Below are 18,983 nucleotides of genomic sequence, written 5' to 3'. Positions count from 1 at the left end.
CAAGAAATTCCTCACTGGTCTGGCAGTAGTTCCTTCTGTTGGCCTGAGCTTGGCAATGAATCTCCATCTGGCACGCTTCTAGACCTAAGTTCAGAAGCTTGTCTTCACAATGTGAAAAACTCTCAACTCCTTCCATCAATGACTTACAATGTAAGTGCTCATCCTCCCCCATGAACTGATCCTAAAATTTTATAACATTTAACAAGGGCTGCATACTGTATGAAAATAAGAAACAAAATACAGGCAGAAAGGAACACAGCACAAAACTTCATAATATCACATCTCTGGCTTACCTGTTTCAACTGTTATGCTTGCCTTCCTGCTCTGTTGGGTTCCCTTCACAGCCCAGATATAGATGGTATACTCCATGCCTGGATGTAAACCCACCAGGGTAGTGGTTTTCTTGTCCTTCCCCACAGAGATCTCTTTGGTGTCACCATCGGCTGAGGTGTAGCTCACCACATATCTATCTATTGGAGCCTGGGCCCCATTCCAAGAAATGGTAGCTGTGTCTTCTGTTACTTGGTTGGCTACCAGATCAGTTGGGCCATCAATATCTGTGAAAGGAATAAGGACTTTTAGTCATGGCAGTGATCCTGACAAGATTTCTGTAAATCTCCAGGAGCCATTTCTTCGAGGCAAACCAACTCAAAGCATTTTGATGCACAAGGGAAATCAATGGTAGTCGTGTCAAAGCACCTCCTGGAGCTTGATCAGGAGACTTTTCCAGTGATCAGTTCTGTCTGTCTCCAGCTCAGTCAATCCACCAGTCAATCATTTAATAGGGAAGCTTTTAATGTCTGATGGATTACTGTATTTTAATGTTTTGTTGGAAGCTGCCCAGAGTGGCTGGGGAAGCCCAGTCAGATGGGTGGGGTATAAATAATAAACTATTATTATTATTATTATTATTATTATTATTATTATTATTATTCAAAAAATTACCACCAAAGGTTGCTCCTTCACCTTATTTCATAGCAGAAGCATCTTCTGCATTTGATTTCAAACACTTGCCAGCACCTGTCTATATTATGAACCCTTTCAGAGTTTGACAGTAGCCCCCTCCAGGCATTCTACTTGCATGCAGAAGCAACATGTGAGCAAGGAGACAAGTGTAGGAAGCTCCTCCACCACTCCGCTGGCATCATGACTGTAACACTCCACAGGTTGGAGAGCAAAGTTCTGAAGTGGGGAGCTCCCGTACTGGGGAGATTCTCTGGGTGGTTTGGTGTAAGGGAAGGTCAAGGGTCTAAATTGTGCAGGGAGCCGCCATACGTACAGGAGGCTCCCTTCCACGCTGGAGAGGCCAAAGAGGACAGCAGGTGGGCGTGTTTGAAGGTTAATGCACTCATTCCTGATCTCATCTTGCTTTTACATGCAGGCAGATTGCCCAAACGGGGCTAATATGACTCACAGAGACCTTACACCATGGTCAACCATCCAAGCAACCTTTAAGAATGAAACACTTCACACTTTTAAAAATAGAGATGTTAAACCAAAGAGTTGCACAGTGGTGCTAGAGTAAGACTTCCCACATTCCCATCCGTTTGAAGGACTGTGATGATCCTGAGTTTGAATGATAAGATTAGAGCCATTTTATAATGCTCAGATTCTATTCCAGGAGGCAGCAAAATGACTCTGGCTTGCATTCACACTGCTGCTTGCTGTGCTCTCACTGCATTTCCTGAGCTGGGTTTCTAATCCGTGCTCACATGGCTTTATCAAAATGTGTGTGTATCTTTTGTCATTTCTCAAACCAACTTCATACCAACTAGAGTCCTTAAGCCGTTCCTGATTCATCTCTAGCCAAGGTGTGAACACCTTTGCATAGGGTAAAGACATCTCAGTCCCCTCAATGCACCCTGGTTTAAACGCTAACAGAGATGGATCTGACACTAATGAAGCCGTGCTGATGTGAACAGCTAGGTGGGGAAAGAGCAGGTGGGAAAACACATTGGTGGGGGGCAACTTCACTGCTGTCTAAGCCATCACTCTGTGTTCAGCCGCACTTACCTTTTCTCCACTCTTTCCAGGCATGGTTTTAGATTTAAAGCTATGATCTTACCCACGAAAACCTACTCTAAATCCAATCCTTTAAAACTCCAAATTGATGTTTGCTCCAATTAAGCGCCAAAGAGTGGGTTAACGCAGGGCCTTGTTATCCAAACAGCATGGGAGTCTCTTTTCTGTGAGTGGCTCCCATGTAGCTGGGAGAAAATGATCTAATCCCATGGGCAGGGAATGATGGGATGAAATCTTTCCCAAAAATGGGCGCCCAAAATCCTCCCAGCAGGCTGCCAATTCTCTTGTTATGATCTGTGCAATCTGTGCCTGTCCACGTGGTTGCGTTGTGCACATGGGTAATTCTGTGCAATTCTTGCAAAGCAAGTTCTGGAACTTTAATTGTGTGTGGCAGCTTTTTCCTGACACCACTCATTGCTATATAGGGTGCGTAGCTTCGGTGTAGCAGAACAGTTTGTAACAGAAAATGTGCACTCTTTCTGGAGCTTGAAGAGCAGCCCACATGGATCCAAACAGCTCTTGCTTTTACAACCAAACCACTGGACAGTTTGTATTTTTGGCAATATAGACCAAACAGTTGGCTTGATATATTTTGCCTTTCAGATTCCCTTCCCAGTTTCTAGGAACTACTTTGCTGTAGCTACAAAGGAAGAAATGGTGCTTCTCATGTCCAGCCCAGAGCACAACATGTTCAAATCAAAACTGTTAAAATGGACACATCATCTGCAAAGTCAGGACATTCCACAGCAATGATTTACTGCCCAAGAGGAAGCAGAATTTCAGTGCTCTAGTCTGACTTCCTCCCACTGGCAAGAAAATTCTGAAGACAGCAGGAGTAAACAAAAACACTGATCCAAAGTCAAACCCAAGGCTGCCAACTATAGGCATCTGGTGCCGCCGGGTCTGCCCTCCTTTGAGAAAAAACAGTGGTCTGGTAATTCCATTGATGAATCCCTACATTTCCAGTAGCAGAGGGAGGGCTGTTAATTCATGGCCTCTTCACAAATCAGAGCAAACATCAATCTGGAGAATTGCTGTTTGCTCCAGTTGAGAGCTTAAGAGTGGTTTTCCCTGGGGGAAAGCAGTGGGACAAGGGGAAGCGTGGATGAGGCCATGCTGAGATGTTGCAAACCCTTCTGAACCCAAGCTCTGGGCAAATGACTAAACTCTGTCTACAATTAACACAGAGAGGAGAACTGGGATTGCAGCGGCAGGCACCAGCCCCAGCCACCATACATTGGCCTATTGTCTTGAACACAGAACCTCTGTGTGTACAAGCTGCATGGTGCGCACAGACACTGTCCTTGGCAGTGGAAGAGACTATGCACAGAAGCTTTGTGCAGAATAGCCAAACAACACGGAGGGGCTTGAAGTGGTGCCAGGGGGTGAGATCCCACTCTCCCTGCCCATTCATGTACTGATTGTACACAGATTTTAGTTAACTGTGAAGAGAGACATCTGGAGAGAGTAATTGGGACACTCTGGAAGGCTCAAAGGATCACACTGTATGAGCGATTGCTACGGCAATTGTGACAACCAGTAGCAGCTGTGCTTGTGGAATGATGTCGCCAAAGCCCTAGATTTATACCTGTCCAGCCGTTCACAGAGGACGGCTTCCCTTCCATCTCATCCTTCATAGATATGACGGTGATCACATACTGGGTTCCTGGCTTCAGGCCTATAAAGAGAACAAGAGGTAAATTCTTCTGAGACACAGCTGCATCTTTGATTTCTCTCCATATTCCATACTAGATGTGTTTCAAAGGCTTTCCTTTGTTGCATGTAGGATTTGTCTAGCCTGATCTGAGAGGAAGGGGAAAACTGCATCTCTCCTGTTCACAGTGAGATCCATCCCAGAGGAAGAAGGCCTTGGTCTGCAAGTGGGAAGATCAGCCCTGAGACTCCGTTGCAGGGCTTTCCCTCTGAAATCCCCTAACGGTTGTTCTTTGCAACACTTGTGTCACCAGCTGGAGGGGAAACGTGTTTGTCTCAAAAGGCATTTATTTGCTGGAGGCCTGCAGCTTGTTGGCTCTGCGTTGTCCTGTTTTCAGTTGGTTTTATCCATCTAAGTACTTACTATTCAGACAGATCCATTGAAATTAGTGGACCTAAATAAGTCATGCCCATTAATTTCAGTGGGTCTGCTCTGATCATGGCTAATGCTGGATACAGATGACACTGGGCTGGGTTTTTATTTTTAAAATGTTGCATAACACTTTTGTAGCTCATTAAATGAAACAAACAAAAATAAGTTAATGTTTGGAATGCTCTGTCCCACGAGACTAGGGCCCTGCAGGACTTGATCTCCTTCCACAGGGCCTGTAAGACAGAGCTATTCCGCCTGGCCTTCAATTTGAATTAGCCTGATCCTCTATTCCCTTTTCCCTTTCCTTTTTTATGAAGAAACCCTTCTGGGACCCCACACTTAAACTCTTCCCTGGTCTCCTTCTGGCCCTAGTAGGACCAACTTGGCCAGTTAGCCCTGGTGATCATTTGATGTGTACTAACTGGGGGTTTTTTCCTTAAAATTTTTGAATTTTATTGACGTTGATGATGCATTTATGTTGTAATTTATGCTGTTTTTAAGTCATATTTTAAACAGTGTTTTGTATTTGCTGTAGCTGCCCTGAGCCCGGTTTTTAAACCAGGAAGGGTGGGGTATAAATAAAAAAATATTATTATTATTAAATGCACATAAATCAGAACTCTGTAAAAACTGCTTAGAGACCATGTTCAGTACAGATGCCTAGACCTATATAAGCATATTTTTATTTTATTTTATGCAAGGGGCAGGTAACCTATGGCCCTTTGTGTGTTGCTGAGGAGAAGAAGAAGAAGAGTTTGGATTTGATATCCCACTTTATCACTCCCCTAACATTCTCCTTTCCCTTCCTCCCCCACAACAAACACTCTGTGAGCTGAGTGGGGCTGAGAGACTGCAGAGAAGTGTGACTGACCCAAGGTCACCCAGCAGCTGCATGTGGAGGAGCGGAGACACAAACCCGGTTCCCCAGATTACGAGTCCACTGCTCTTAACCACTACACCACACTGGCTCTGAGCTACAGCTTCCATCACCCCTGACCTCTGGCCAGGCTGGCTGGATCTTGTGAGAGTTGGAGTCCAGCAACATCTCTTAACAAAATTACAATTCCCTTGATTCTTGCAGGGAAGCTGTGACTGGTTGGTGATATGGTAGTGCTTTCAAAGTATAGTGCAGATGGGGCCTAAATCAACAACCAAATGTCAGTTCTCTTTCCAGTTAACAGTGAGAAAAATCAACAGATCTTCTCCACTGACCTCATTCCTGATCGTAAGAAACTTACCACATCACCACTTACCTGTGATAACATATCTGCTCTTGGCATCACTGCTTTTAGGGACCAGCACCTCCTTCTCCTCCCCTGGCCGGAGCAAAGAGCTGATCCTCAGCTTGTAATAATCCACCTCTGTTGAAGGATTCTCCCACTCCACTTCCAGGGAATTATCTGTCTCTTCTGTCACCCATATAGCACCAATGGCAGAGACCTCTAGAAAAGAGAGAATAATCGAAAGCAAAGCTGAAACAGCACATTATTACAATCAATCCCCTTGCTCTCTAAGGAATAATTATAACAGAACTTTGGATGTAATGCACTTGCTTAGATGAAAGGCAGATAGGGAAAGGGAGGAATTTGGGCCAGCAGTTTCCCCATTAACTCCTAAGAACACAAGAGCCCTGCTGGATCCAGCTGGATGCCTTTGGGAAGTCCGCAAACAGGACTTGAGTGCCACAGAACTCTTCCACACTTGGGCTTCCCCTCAGCTGGCATTCAGAGAGATGCATGGCCTTCAACGGTGAGGTGAAACTGTAGCCGCGTCTGCCAGCCTTATCCACCATGAATTTCCCTAAACTCTATTTAAAGCCATCTATGGTATTTGCGGCTATGTCTTGTGGTAGCAGATTCCATAATTTAACCATTATGCACTGTGTGAATATGTACTTTCTCTGGACTGTCGTGAATCTTCCAACATTCATCTGCATCGGATGCTCCTGGGTTCTTGTATTGTGAAAGAGGAAGAAAAACTTCTCACTATCAACTTTCACTGTGTTGTGCATGGTTTTATGCACTTCCGTCATAGTATCAGGTCAGACATTATACCAAAACTATGGTTTGAGTTTAAACATGCATAACGAGCAAGCCATTGTTTGGTGCAATGGTTTTCCAATTTAGACATCGTACCAAATAGTAATGAGCACAAATCATGGTTGGTAAACTGACTTCAAACCATAGTTTTCAGCTGTAGTTTGTCAGCTAATCGCCAATCATAATGTGTAAATTTCAACACCGCATCAAAATCATAGCAATCTTTAAGCAAGGTTGGAGTCATGCCTGAATTGAAGCGCTTTTTCAAAGTTTTCCCTTTGCAATCTGCTGGTGTGAACCAAGCACCACATAATTTAGGACTGGTTTTAGTGTTCTTACCTGTGCTGGCTTGCAGGAGTTCTGGGTCACTGGCAATCCCCTTCTTTACATTGCGGAGAGTAATGATATACTTTGTGCCAGGAAGAAGACCCAGAATCTCATAGGTGGTTTGATCTTTGGACACTCGCACTTGCTTCACAGAGGCTTCATACCCAACAGGAAAGTAGCTGATGAGATAACCATCCACATCCACCACCTGATCCCAGCCAATGGCCACGGAATCTTCTGTGGTCTTGAGGACTCGTGCATTCTGGGGAGCTAGCACTGGAGGGGGAGACGAGGGCATCATCAATCAAAGGGATGAAATAGTGAGTTCAACAAGAGTATATTCCCCAGTGCTGTAGACTGTCACCGTATTACATTCATTAATAGGAACAGTGTGCCAAGTTGGCTTTGTGAGTCAGAAGGTGAAATGAGGGTTTGCAGTCTAGTAAAATCTAGCAACTCTTAAGCTGCACTCTCAGTTTTCCCACATCCTCATGCAAAAATAGATAAAATGTGGGAGATCAATCATTGGATCTCCCAGTGTTTTCATTTTCTATTAGCAAATTACGGAGGTTATATAGATTTTTCAAAATGCATACACACACACAAAGAAGAAAATGCAAGGTAAGCCAGAAGCTAGTAATGTGTGTGTGATCATCCGTGTGCATTACTACAACCCTGTGGTTTAGTTCATGATGCTATAGGCTGGAGCGTTGACAACACAACCTTAACTTTACATGCTTTTGTATTGCCAGCCCACTTGGTTAAATGTCTTGGCCACCAACTCCATAATTTTGTAAATGGCACCGTAATTTGAAGTCACAATAAAGCAGTAGTCAACGTCATTGCTTTGGAGCTTTTGCAGTATGAATGCAGAGCTGTGACCACAACTTAAGTTCTGCTGTTATGACTACAACTGAAGACAATGCCAGTATTTGAGATCTGAGCTAACAGCAAAAAAATCAGTCTCGAAACATCTCTTGGTGGTTGATACTGAAGCAATTACCAACAAATCACACATACAGTATGTGTATATTGTAAACACATTACTGTTCCTGGCTTTCTGCCATTCTCTCATCTCATCAAGCCAAGCCTGGCATTGCAAGAACAGGTAGATGATCAAGATGCTACTTTTAACTGTTTTACAGTCTGGCTACAGCTCCTAGTTTGCACACACAAAATAGTGCCTAAAATGTAATATATTTTCCTTATTCCTGGTGATAAATTAATGGTTATTCTGTGGCATGGGGAATTTCAAATGTTATCTACAATGGCAATAATTTAACACATTTGGCACAAAAAACAATTGCTTAGGTAATGATCATGACATCAAGTAGAATGATAAATAATTTTAATTTGCATTCATGGGTGAGATTTTCCCTTGAAACAAATTGGGTTTCTTATTTCCCCTTTTCATTACTGCCCGTTAAATGTTAGCATTGCCTAAACTTACAAATTCCTCAGTCACTGTTTGCAGTTATAGTGTTCATGCAAAGAGGAGACTTTGCCCATTCCTCAGTTCATGTTACAGGTAGGTTTTACAAGTTTGGACAAGGCATCGCTCCCAACCTTTAAAGGAACGTGCAGAAGCTTTGAATGTAGTGAGGCAAGAAGTGGAGACAATGCAGAAAGAGTTGTTTTCATAGATGAACAGGATGGAGGAGGAAAGAAGAAAAATAGTTTGGGGCCAAACTTGGATTTGTGTCACTGAATCCTTTTAAAATGGTGGCGAGGAGGATTTACAAGACGGCAAAGGCAGCAGGCAGGGCAGGGTAGCTGAACTACACTGCTTCTGCCCCAAAACTGCTTATCATAGCCACTCTGAGACAGACTGGAACCACATTTGAGTGAAAAATAACCAAATACAGTATGGAATGCAAACACATGAGTTCAACTCCCCCCCACCCCCCACCCCCGCTACTGCCCATCCATGCAGCACTTTTAATCACCTTCCTCACATCTCTGCAATTGAGCCCCATGGCCATGGTATCTAGTTGTGCTCTCGTGTCTCCTCTCTGAGCCTCCCCTCTTTGTTGCCCAGGTTGTTCTTGGTTGACCCAATTGGTGCAATACTGAGTTAAGGACAGGGAGGACAACACCAAAGGTTGGGCGGAGGGGCAGATGATCCAGAGAAAGGGGCCACTGATTTGCATGGTTCTTGTGTCACCTGTGAGGTGGGGGACAGGTTGGGCACTCCAAGGCAGGAGGAAAGGAGACGGGGGGGAGCTGCAGGGGGCACACAGGTGAAAGAGATGGTCCCAGAGAATCTCCTCTGTCCCCTCACCCACTGTCTCCAAGGACAAGGAGGGACAAGGAGGGAGCAGCAGATGATGCCGTGCAGGAGAAGTCCCTGGTTGCTTGAGGGCACCACGTCAGAAGTGGGGGTTTACATGGGCTGGAGGAGGCATGGCGCACAGTTTCTCCAACTGCTGGGATCAGAAAAGAAGGAGGTGCTCAGCTAGTTATTTTAGCAGGAGCAGTGCATGTGATTCTTGCACCTTGGGAGCTGATTATAATTGAGTGCTTTGCCAATAAAGAAATAAACTTCCAATTGTGTGTCTGCCTCCGGGGAGGGTGGATGGGTTTGCTCAGGACAGACTGCAACCTTAGGCTTGCTACTTAGGCCACTTCTACCAGTTCGGCAATTAGTGCCTGGACCAACAACCTGGGCATCACCAACAACATATCAAATATAGCAGACCGTCCAGTGGGCTCTAAGCTGTGTCCAGTATGATTAAACCAGAAATGAGCCAAGTCATAATTCCAATTATTTGGTCTCCACCTACTTCTCAGAACACCAAGGACCTATGGGACTTCAGTTATGTCCTATGTCCTCTGACATATCCGTGTCTAATGGTTGGAAACAAGCAACTCATCTCTCAGACCCCACATTAACAAGAGCCTTGTTTCTTGTCTCTAAAACCAAGTGGAGGCTCTTGTGCTAGAGCAATAGGGGCACATATCTGTCAAAGAGGTAAAAGGTAAAGGTAAAGGGATCCCTGACCATTAGGTCCAGTCGTGACTGACTCTGGGGTTGCGGCACTCATCTCACTTTATTGGCCGAGGGAGCCGGCGTACAGCTTCCGGGTCATGTGGCCAGCATGACTAAGCTGCTTCATACAAACCAAGATGGCGAACGGCACTTAGTCAGCGTGAGTGTGAGCTCCTTGATTTATCTTTTAACATTGTTTTAATGAGTATAGAAACCTTTTAACTTTTATCTTTTAACTTTAGTTTTTAGTTTTTAGTCTTTTAACTTTAGTTTTTAGTCTTAGTTTTAAATTAGTAAGTAGGAGGACGCCTTTTTCTATCGGGGAGACAACCATTAACCTTGAAACTGAGGCGGTTGCATGAAGAGTGAAATGACTAAGCAACTATACAGCCCTGCTTGTGGGAGAGGAACTGGGAAACGTACCAGAGATTCCAGAGATATAGACGACACAGAGGAACTGAGATGCCTGCCTCTTGCTAAACAAACGAAAATTAGTGAATCTGAAAGTACAAAGGATATTTTTAATATCCCGGTTTCAAACTCTTTCACACTGCTAGCAGAGATGAATGATGAGGAACCCAGTGTGAAAGAACCTTTTGATAACCTGCCTACTAAACCTTCAAGCAACAATAATACTGGCATCCACTCGAATGTTTGCACTAGAGCCCGTGAAAGCTGCATTGACGAGATACTATTTGAACACTCGACTACTTTAGACCTGGTTGCTAGAACAGTGGACTACATCTTTAAATACATAAAAGACATCCGAGGATCCTTGGAGAAGATTATCTCGCTTGTATCCCTACCAGGTAAAGACAGTTCCCCTGATGTACCACCTGAGATGAAGCCCTTACAAATGCCCAGAGCACCCGTTTTACCTCATACCTCCTGTATAACTCCTCAAGCTGCTGGCAATCAGAAAAGTGAGCAAGGTGAGCAAAATAAGAAGGAACAACACTCTGCACCTCCTCACAAACTGCTGCTGCAAGCTACCAAAATCTGCCTAACGGTTTGCCCCTTTAGAGGCAAGGTGATAAACTGGCATTATAAGAGTGATATAAGGAGACACCTAGCGGAGCTTCTGAGGGTAACCCCTAGCTCTATCGACCTGAAGCATATTGATCATATTAGCAGCAGACCTCAGAGGCAGAGAGTGCTGCTCTCCTTTAAAACTAAAAAGCTCCCTGCACTTATTATGTCCTCAAGAAGCCTTCTAATTAACTATGGAATCCTTGCTACAAGAGTCTTTACCAATACCAAGATCTGCCCCCTCTTACCAAACTGCTTGTTCAAAAAGAAAGCAGATAAGTCTGAGGGTCCGCCAATTGCCACGACCCCAACTCCCCTGGCCGCAGACCTAATCAGCTGGATTGACGCCCCCCTGCCTCCACTGACAAAGGCTATACATCTGGAGAATTCTACGGAGCGTGAGTTACTTCTATCCTTCTCCCAATTGCCAAAACTGGAGCGGACTGAGATAACAGACAGATTGGACGAGTTGCTACTCTGTCTCCGTAACTCAGAAGATCATGCTCATGTAAATAAGATGAATTCCTCCCCAATTGTAGATCAGTCTACACAAGCCCAAGTGGTACCTGCTTTAACGACCTTTGATCTGCAACCTGGCTGTGCACGGCCTCGGGATGTCAAGTCCGGGCAGGATACAGTGGAAGATTCGACAACCCTCTGGTCAAACTCGGAAGCTGTGGCAAGACTGGATGCTCTTTTGGAGGCAAACCGAAAAGGATGCCTTCCACCTGCCTTACACTGCATGTTCCCTACAGCATCTGCAGATCCAAAAGGCCCACCCCCCTCAATCTTAGAGCATACTTTAAATGTAGAGTCTATGGACCTGTCGTTAAGTGATACTCCTGTGCACCAGAATCCATCCCTGCAGCTACCAATAATTAAGCCTCAATCCATGGCTGCTGCTGCGGTAAGTGGTGCTCGGAAATTGCCTTGTAAGCAAGCTACAATTACTTCCTTCTTCCAGCCTATTGTCCCCCCTCGCCACATGCATTCCCGGGTGGATTCTGCCGTGCTGGTTCCGCAAGGCCCAGCATGACTCGAAGGGGTGACCAGGAGATTACTTACTTTCTTATCCTGGAATGTAGCTGGCATTAAACCTAAGCTGATGGATCCATCCTTTGTCGCCTACATAAAAGGCAGTCATATTCTTTTGCTGCAAGAGACCTGGGCTTGTGAGGGCTTCTCCCTATCAGGGTATAAGGGCTTCTACCTGAATGCACAACAGAATTTACTATCACCTGGCAGACCACAAGGTGGGTTGGCTACCCTAGTTTCTTTGGCCTTAAACCTGCAGGTGGAACAAATCGACATCCAGTCGTCATCCATGCTGGGTGTAAAGCTACAAACAGCGGAGGAAGAGTTTGTGGTGATTAATGTTTATTTGCACCCAATCTATAAGAAAAACCTGGTGGACCAAAGATGGAGGGAAATTCAACAGACTCTTGAAACTCTCCTAGAGAAATATCCTGAAGCCACCTTCCTAGTTGCAGGAGATTTCAATGGCCGATTGTCTCACTCTGATAAATCATTATTTGCTAAATATAATAAATATCCCTCACTACCCATTTTAACCTCAGACCTTTTACCCAGGAATTTTAAAGACAGTGTTTCTACATATGCAGGTTTTAAATGTAGACAAACTTTGATGGCTCTTAATTTTCACCTTTTAAACGGAGCTCTCAGTTCTGATTACCCTGCCGAATTTACTTTCTGGTCAGGCTCCCGTGCCTCTACCATAGACTTTATCTGGACATCAGTAGACCTAATTCCCAAAATTTCCAACTTTAGGGTGGTAACGAGGCTGGAAAGTGACCACTTTCCATTAGAACTTTCTCTGACCCTGGATGGAGAATTGGCTACCTATTCCTGTGTGCCTATTACAAATAACCAGCTTCAGATGAGGCCCACTGCCTTAAAATGGACCGACAATATGGCTCAACGGATAAATGAACTCCTCTGGTCTGACCAACTGCAAGAGACAAGGGACTCCCTTATCCAGGCAGTTGAGCCACTGCCAATATATGACAATTTAGTAGAACTGCTAAAACCTTCGTTGGCTAAGACCCCGGTAATGAATAGTAACCATTTCTCTCATAAAAAGTGGTTTGACGAGGAATGTAGGCACTTCAAGAACAACCTATATAATGAATTCTTGGCATATAGGGCATCAAATGACTCCGCACCTAGCAGTCACCTTATGAACCTCAAGAGAAGGTATAAAGCACTATTAAAGGAAAAGAAGCGTGCGGCAGAAAGAAATGATTGGAAGAACCTTCTAAAAGCTGCAGAAGATAGAAATCCCTCCTCCTTTTGGCACCAAATTTCCAGATACCTGGGTAGACCGTTGTCAAGGATAGAACCCCAAATTTCAGCTGACACCTGGGAAAGCTTCTTCTCCATTTTATATGCAGCTCACGCAGCCAGCGGAGGAAGGTTAGATTTGGCCCCCTTGCCAGAGTGGGATCCTGTTACCTGCTCTGAAGTGGAAGCACTTATAGGCCAATTTGAGGCGGGCAAGGCACCCGGAGACGATCTTATTTCCATAGATGTTATTAAAGCCAATAAGGATTGGTGGTGTCCACCCCTAGCAGCTCTTTTTACTTATATAAACAAAACAGCACAATTTCCTCCAAGCTGGAACTCTGCACTGATTGTGTTAATTCACAAGAAAGGGCCGCGCACAGACCCGGCCAATTTTAGACCAATTAGCCTGCTAAATGTTATCGGGAAGATCTATTCAAGATTTCTACTTAACAAATTAACGACCTGGATGGAAAGCAACAATATCATCGCAGAGGAACAGGCGGGTTTCCGCCCCGGAAGATCAACAACAGACCAAATCTTAATCCTAAATCACTTGGCCACCAAGTACGCTGGCAATGGCCTAAAAGCCCTCCACGTCGCCTTTATAGACTTTAAGCAGGCCTTTGATCTAATCCCCAGGAACCAGCTATGGACAAAATTGGCTGCGACATCTATCGACCGCCGCCTTCTCTTGCTGATTATTAATTTGCATACAAATACCCTCTTGAGGATTAGGATAGATAGTAAGGGGCTAGTCTCCAATCCGGTTGCCACCACTAGGGGGGTAAGACAGGGCTGTTTGCTTGCCCCTGCTCTGTTTAACTTCTATATTAATTCGCTAGTGGTGCACATGGCAAATGCTGATTTCCATCCACCAAAACTGGCAGGACGAGCCTTAAATGTCCTACTGTATGCGGACGATGCCGCCCTATTAGCTACCTCCCCCATCGGATTAAGGAGGATGCTTCGAGCTCTTCATGAATATGAGACCCAACACGAGCTCCAATTAAATTATGCCAAGACCAAAATAATGGTCTTTGCTGCTCGACCGAAACCTAATTTATGGTCAATTAATGGTACTCCTTTAGAGCAGGTCAGTTGCTTCAAGTACCTGGGTCAGGTTGTAAGATCAAATAGGTCCTTCCTGGCGCACAGAGAATACATAGCCTCGAACGCATCCAAAGCAGCCCTGATGATTAGAACCCTGTACTCCAAGAAACAGGCACAAACTGTCAATGTTGCCTTACGACTCTTTAAAATGAAAGTCCTCCCTCTTCTGCTGGTGGGCATTGCCTTGGGCTCACGTAGGGATTTTGAAAAATTGGAATCTATCCAAACCCAATTCCTCAGGGCCATACTCAGGATCCCCCCCTCGGTGGCAGGCGCGATCATGAGACTGGAAACCGGTTGTCAAGCCTTTAGGTATGTGGCCCTGAAAGCGAAGTTATGGCTATGGCTCAAGCTCTGTTTCAGACCGGTGGGTTTGGCCCCCTTGATTCTGAGGGATAACTTTAAATCTCCATGGGAAGGGGAGATAGTGGAGGAAGTGCAGAAGTGCGGGTTGTCCTCCCTTTATATAGAGTCCATGACGTACAGCCACGCAAAGGCGGTGATCGCGCAAAGATTAAGGGATATTGCCAGACAGGAGGACATAGCCCGTGTGAAACCTGGGTTGTTTCTGGGGGAGCAGTTGTATCGGGCTGCTCCAGCTCGCTACCTGGCGGATATCCACTACGTGGAATACCGCAGACTATTTACTGCGGCTAGGCTGAATGTTCTTGACTCGGCGGTCCTGAAGGGAAGATATGGAGGAGTCCCATATGACCAGAGATTATGCCACTGTGCATTGGGTGAGGTAGAATCCACAGAGCACATTTTATTGAGCTGTCCCTTCTACAACGATTTAAGACAGTATCTTATAACTCCATACTTAACCCAGCTCAGTTCCCAACAAAGAGGAAAGCAGACAGCATATCTGCTAAATAAGTCTTCTGGGAAAACAACCTTGTCAGTGGCTAAATTTCTTTTCCTGGCACTCAAGTGTCGGAAACGTATAACTGAATGCCTTGATGTGGGTTATCTGTGAGAGGTCTAGTACTGTGGCCCTACCTTACTTATGTACCTCCCATGATGTTATAGTTTATAGTTTATAATTATTGTGTAATGTTTTAATTCTGACTATCGGTCGAATAAAGATATTGATTGACTAAGCTGCTTCTGGCGAACCAGAGCAGCACACGGAAATGCCGTTTACCTTCCCGCCGGAGCGGTACCTATTTATCTACTTGCACTCTGACGTGCTTTCGAACTGCTAGGTTGGCAGGAGCTGGTACTGAGCAACGGGAGGTCACCCCGTCATGAGGATTCGAACCGCCGACCTTCTGATCGGCAAGTCCTAGGCTCTGTGGTTTAACCCACAGCACCACCCGCATCCCTCTGTCAAAAGAATCCCTCTGTCAAAGAATAGTAATCAAATATATATATATATATATATATATAATTTGCTTGCTATGCAGCTTTGAGAGTTGGGGGAATATATATATATCCCCCAACTCTCAAAGCTGCATACTCTTTCCTGCCCCCCATACATTTTATACGATACTTCCATTTGAATTTAGAGGGGCTCCTGGAGGCATTTCTGCCAATCTCCTGTTCTCTGGCTAATCAGCTCTCTGCATCACTCAGCCCACCCCAATCCAAAAATATTGCTATGGCAAAGAGATCCTTGTTGCTTTGTTAATTTACTGCTCTTAATGTGGAGTCTTGATTTCTGTGTTTCTGGTTTATCTCTCTCTTTATTCCACACACACCAATCTTACAACAAATATTCCTCATATTAATATGGAGTTAATGAAAAGTAATATGCATAACTGGTAAGCAGTCAGCCTAGAACATAATAGGATCTCTACAAAGTGTTGTGCCTAACCAAGGCTGTTCATAATATGTACATTAAAGTTAATTTTTATTAACATAAAACAAATTAATCCAGCACCAAAACCCAATTCCACACTGTGCACAACATGAATTTTTCATATCAATGTGCAACATATGCTGTGAACATTTTCCATCGCTTATCCTGAATTGCCAAATCTGGGTTTTGCTTCATTTTGTAAGAAGTGGTGAGTGGGACCCACAACAAAAACGTTGCCCTGTGCAGAGCTTCAGTTCAGGATCCAAGTCTCTCCTTTCCATTTCCCCTCCAATGGTAAACCATCATCCCACTGAACATGCCCAGTCATATGCCTGGTTTAGGGGAAAGGGTTCCCCTTACCTGGGGGGGGGGTGTTTGCTGGGGGGGTTAATGTTTTACATATTTCGTCAAACCTTCAGGTTCCCCCAAGCCTGCTTCATATGCATGGATGGCTATATCAAAACCAGCCCTTGGAGAATGGAATTCACTGTTCCTAATGGATTGTGATGGTGCGCTTCCAATCATATTCCTATCACGGCATCACAACGCAACAGGGCTTTGCAGATATGGGGTGTCTCGATTCTTAAAGGCTCCCACTAAATCAGGGGTAGACAAGGCTTACCGGGAACGGGCCAGATCACTGCCATGGAGATACTCCATGGGCCGGGCCGGCGCAGCATGATGCTGGGAATCATGTCTGTACATGTCCACGGCGCCAGAAACCGCTTCTGCACATGCTCAGACACTGAAAATCGTGCCTGCCCGGAAACAATTTTCTGTGTCTGGGCATGCGCAAAAGCGATTTCTGGTGCTGCGGACATGCACAGACGCGATTTCTGGCATCTGGGCATGCACAGAAGCTTTTCCGGAGCCACAGAAGAGAGTCCCCATGCTGCACTGTGCCGGTTTAGCGCAGTGCGTGGGGACTCACCAAGAGGGAGGCTTGGTTCAGGGGTGGCTTCTGGGCCAGTGAAATGGCATCCGTGGGCCACTTCCAGCCCATGGGCCTTAGGCTGCCAACCCCTGCACTAAATTATATGATAAAAAGTGATCTTCTACCTCTCCTTCCTTATGTGCCTCCATCCAAAAAAGCGTGTGTGTCTTACCTTTAGAGCAGTCGAGCCCAATGAAGCCGTCCTCACAGTAACACTCGCCAGTGTCACAATATCCATTCCCACTGCAGTCGTTGGGGCACCTCTTCTCACTGCAGTCCTCACCAATGAACTCCTTGTAGCAGTGACATACGCCATTCACACAGAGCCCGTTTCCACTGCAATTCTCAGGACACAGGAGCCGGCTGCAATCCTCGCCAGCATAACGTGCATTGCAGATGCATCGGCCACCAACACAGCGCCCGTTACCATTGCAGTTTCCTGGGCAGGTAGGGCGGGAGCAGTCCTGGCCTTCCCAGCCTTCATCACAGTTGCAGGCACAAATCTCTTGGATGAAAACTCCGTGGCCGCTGCAGGATGAAACTTCTGCCCAACATGAGAGATAGAACCACAAGAAGCAATAAGGGAGACAAAAGAGCCAAAACTAGAAAGACAACGAACACAAAAAGCATCCTAGTAAGAGCACAACCATGGAGTTACCAATTGCTATATGCTGGTGGCGCTGTGGTCTAAACCACAGAGCCTAGGGCTTGCTGATCAGAAGGTCGGCGGTTTGAATCCCTGCGACGGGGTGAGCTCCCGTTGCTTGGTCCTTTCTCCTGCCAACCTAGCAGTTCAAAAGCATGTCAAAGTGCAAGTAGATAAATAGGTACCACTCCAGCAGGAAGGTAAATGGCATTTCCGTGCACTGCTCTGGTTCGCCAGAAGTGGCTTAGTCATGCTGGCCACATGACCCAGAAGCTGTGTGTGGACAAACGCCGGTTCCCTCGGCCAGTAAAGCGAGATGAGCGCTGCAACCCCAGAGTCGTCTGCGACTGGACCTAATGGTCAGTGGTCCCTTTACCTTTACCTTACTTGTGAGGATTTCCCCCTTTATATCAGGGCCTATATTGGGTATAGTACCCTGAAAGAGAAATCCTGTGTATTTTGTACACTTTGAGGGAAGTTAAAAGTGCATGGCAGACGCTATACCATGAAAGCCCACTGTTCCAGAACAAAAACTGTGCCGCAGTAAGCTGAATCCATCCGACACACATATGAGAGTTCAACAAGTCTTTTGACTTTACTGCTTGCCTAAGGCTGCAAAAACATGGAGTGGGGGGAGATTGTCAACCACCCAAAAGGCCATAAAACATAACTAGTGGGCTGCATTTGACTTAACCAGTCACAAGTTGTGCTCATCACACATGGTTCTTACCTTGGGCTCTGCCACAGCACCTCTGAGGAGCACAGATGCCCCTCAGATGTCGCACTTCCAACTCTATCTTCTCCAGCCTTTCCAACAAAGCCTTGAGCTGGCCTAGGAGTTCACAGTCACCTTTGGGAGTCTGCAGACGAATGTTGTGCCTGAATATAATATTTTGCTCCTCGCCCTCCTGCATTTCACCAGTCGACAGCAGTGTGTGACTGTCATCTTGGAGGGGACGTGGGTCTGAATCCACTTTGATCTGAGAGGACTTGGGCACGTCAATCTTGTATGAGTGACTGAAGGAGATCTGACTTTTGCCAGAGCAGTTTTCCGGTTGAGTCGGCAGCTGTGCCAGAGCTCCCTGGAGAGGGCAGTGCAGCAGAAACCCCAGAAGGAAATTCCAAAAGATCATCTTGTTTCTGTTAATACTACGAAATGAGTAAGGCTAATTTGGAAAGAGCAAAGGTAGTGTTATTATGAAAGCAAATACTCCAGGAAAGGTATCATCCAGACAGCCCTTTTCTGGGAATTCACGGTCTGACAGCTGATCTACACATGGAGTAAAGTCATGCAACATAGCTTTTCCTGGGCAATCCAACCGTGCAGACAGTTGAACTCTCATTGGCACATAGGCTGAAGGCTATCCTAACTAAACCCCTTCCTTGACAAACCATATTACTACATGTGTGGAGCAATTTTTGGGTTAGAGTTTCCAACTTACCATCTGATGAGATGCATTCAGATGCTTCAGATGAACAATGTTCCAGAAGGACATTGTGGGCCAGTTACCAAGTGGCGATTAAATGCTACTTTAAATTTAGAGCTTTGTCTTAAGAGACCAAAAGTTTATCAAGGATTGGGGGAAATATGTAGATTACCTGGAATATATTAGTAAAGGTCAAATAACGTTAAGGGGATTCAGAGAAGCACTGTGAAAGACTAAGAGGTATTGTTTAAGGAAAATAGAGGAAGAGG

The 18,983-nt window shown here is 45.3% G+C and overlaps 1 protein-coding gene across 1 annotated transcript in view; it reads right to left on the bottom strand.

Annotated features, from left to right (window-relative positions):
• The window catches only part of TNN (tenascin N), a gene marked incomplete at its 5' end in the record, with an annotated part of 47,903 nt that extends 29,120 nt beyond the window's left edge, over positions 1-18,783 (bottom strand). Inside the window, 7 exons of the mRNA XM_083509827.1 lie at positions 294-557; positions 3,611-3,700; positions 5,362-5,550; positions 6,487-6,750; positions 16,814-17,185; positions 18,018-18,369; positions 18,730-18,783. Of these exons, the coding sequence (XP_083365953.1) occupies positions 294-557; positions 3,611-3,700; positions 5,362-5,550; positions 6,487-6,750; positions 16,814-17,185; positions 18,018-18,369; positions 18,730-18,783 (1,585 nt within the window). The remainder of the gene's footprint in view (positions 1-293; positions 558-3,610; positions 3,701-5,361; positions 5,551-6,486; positions 6,751-16,813; positions 17,186-18,017; positions 18,370-18,729) is intronic.
• Positions 18,784-18,983: the final 200 nt, after the last annotated feature.

Source organism: Podarcis liolepis (assembly GCF_965112155.1).
Source record: "Podarcis liolepis genome assembly, chromosome: 6".
NCBI lineage: Eukaryota > Metazoa > Chordata > Lepidosauria > Squamata > Lacertidae > Podarcis > Podarcis liolepis.
Note: the sequence above shows the minus strand (reverse complement) of the source record. Positions and strands in the feature narration are given on the sequence as shown.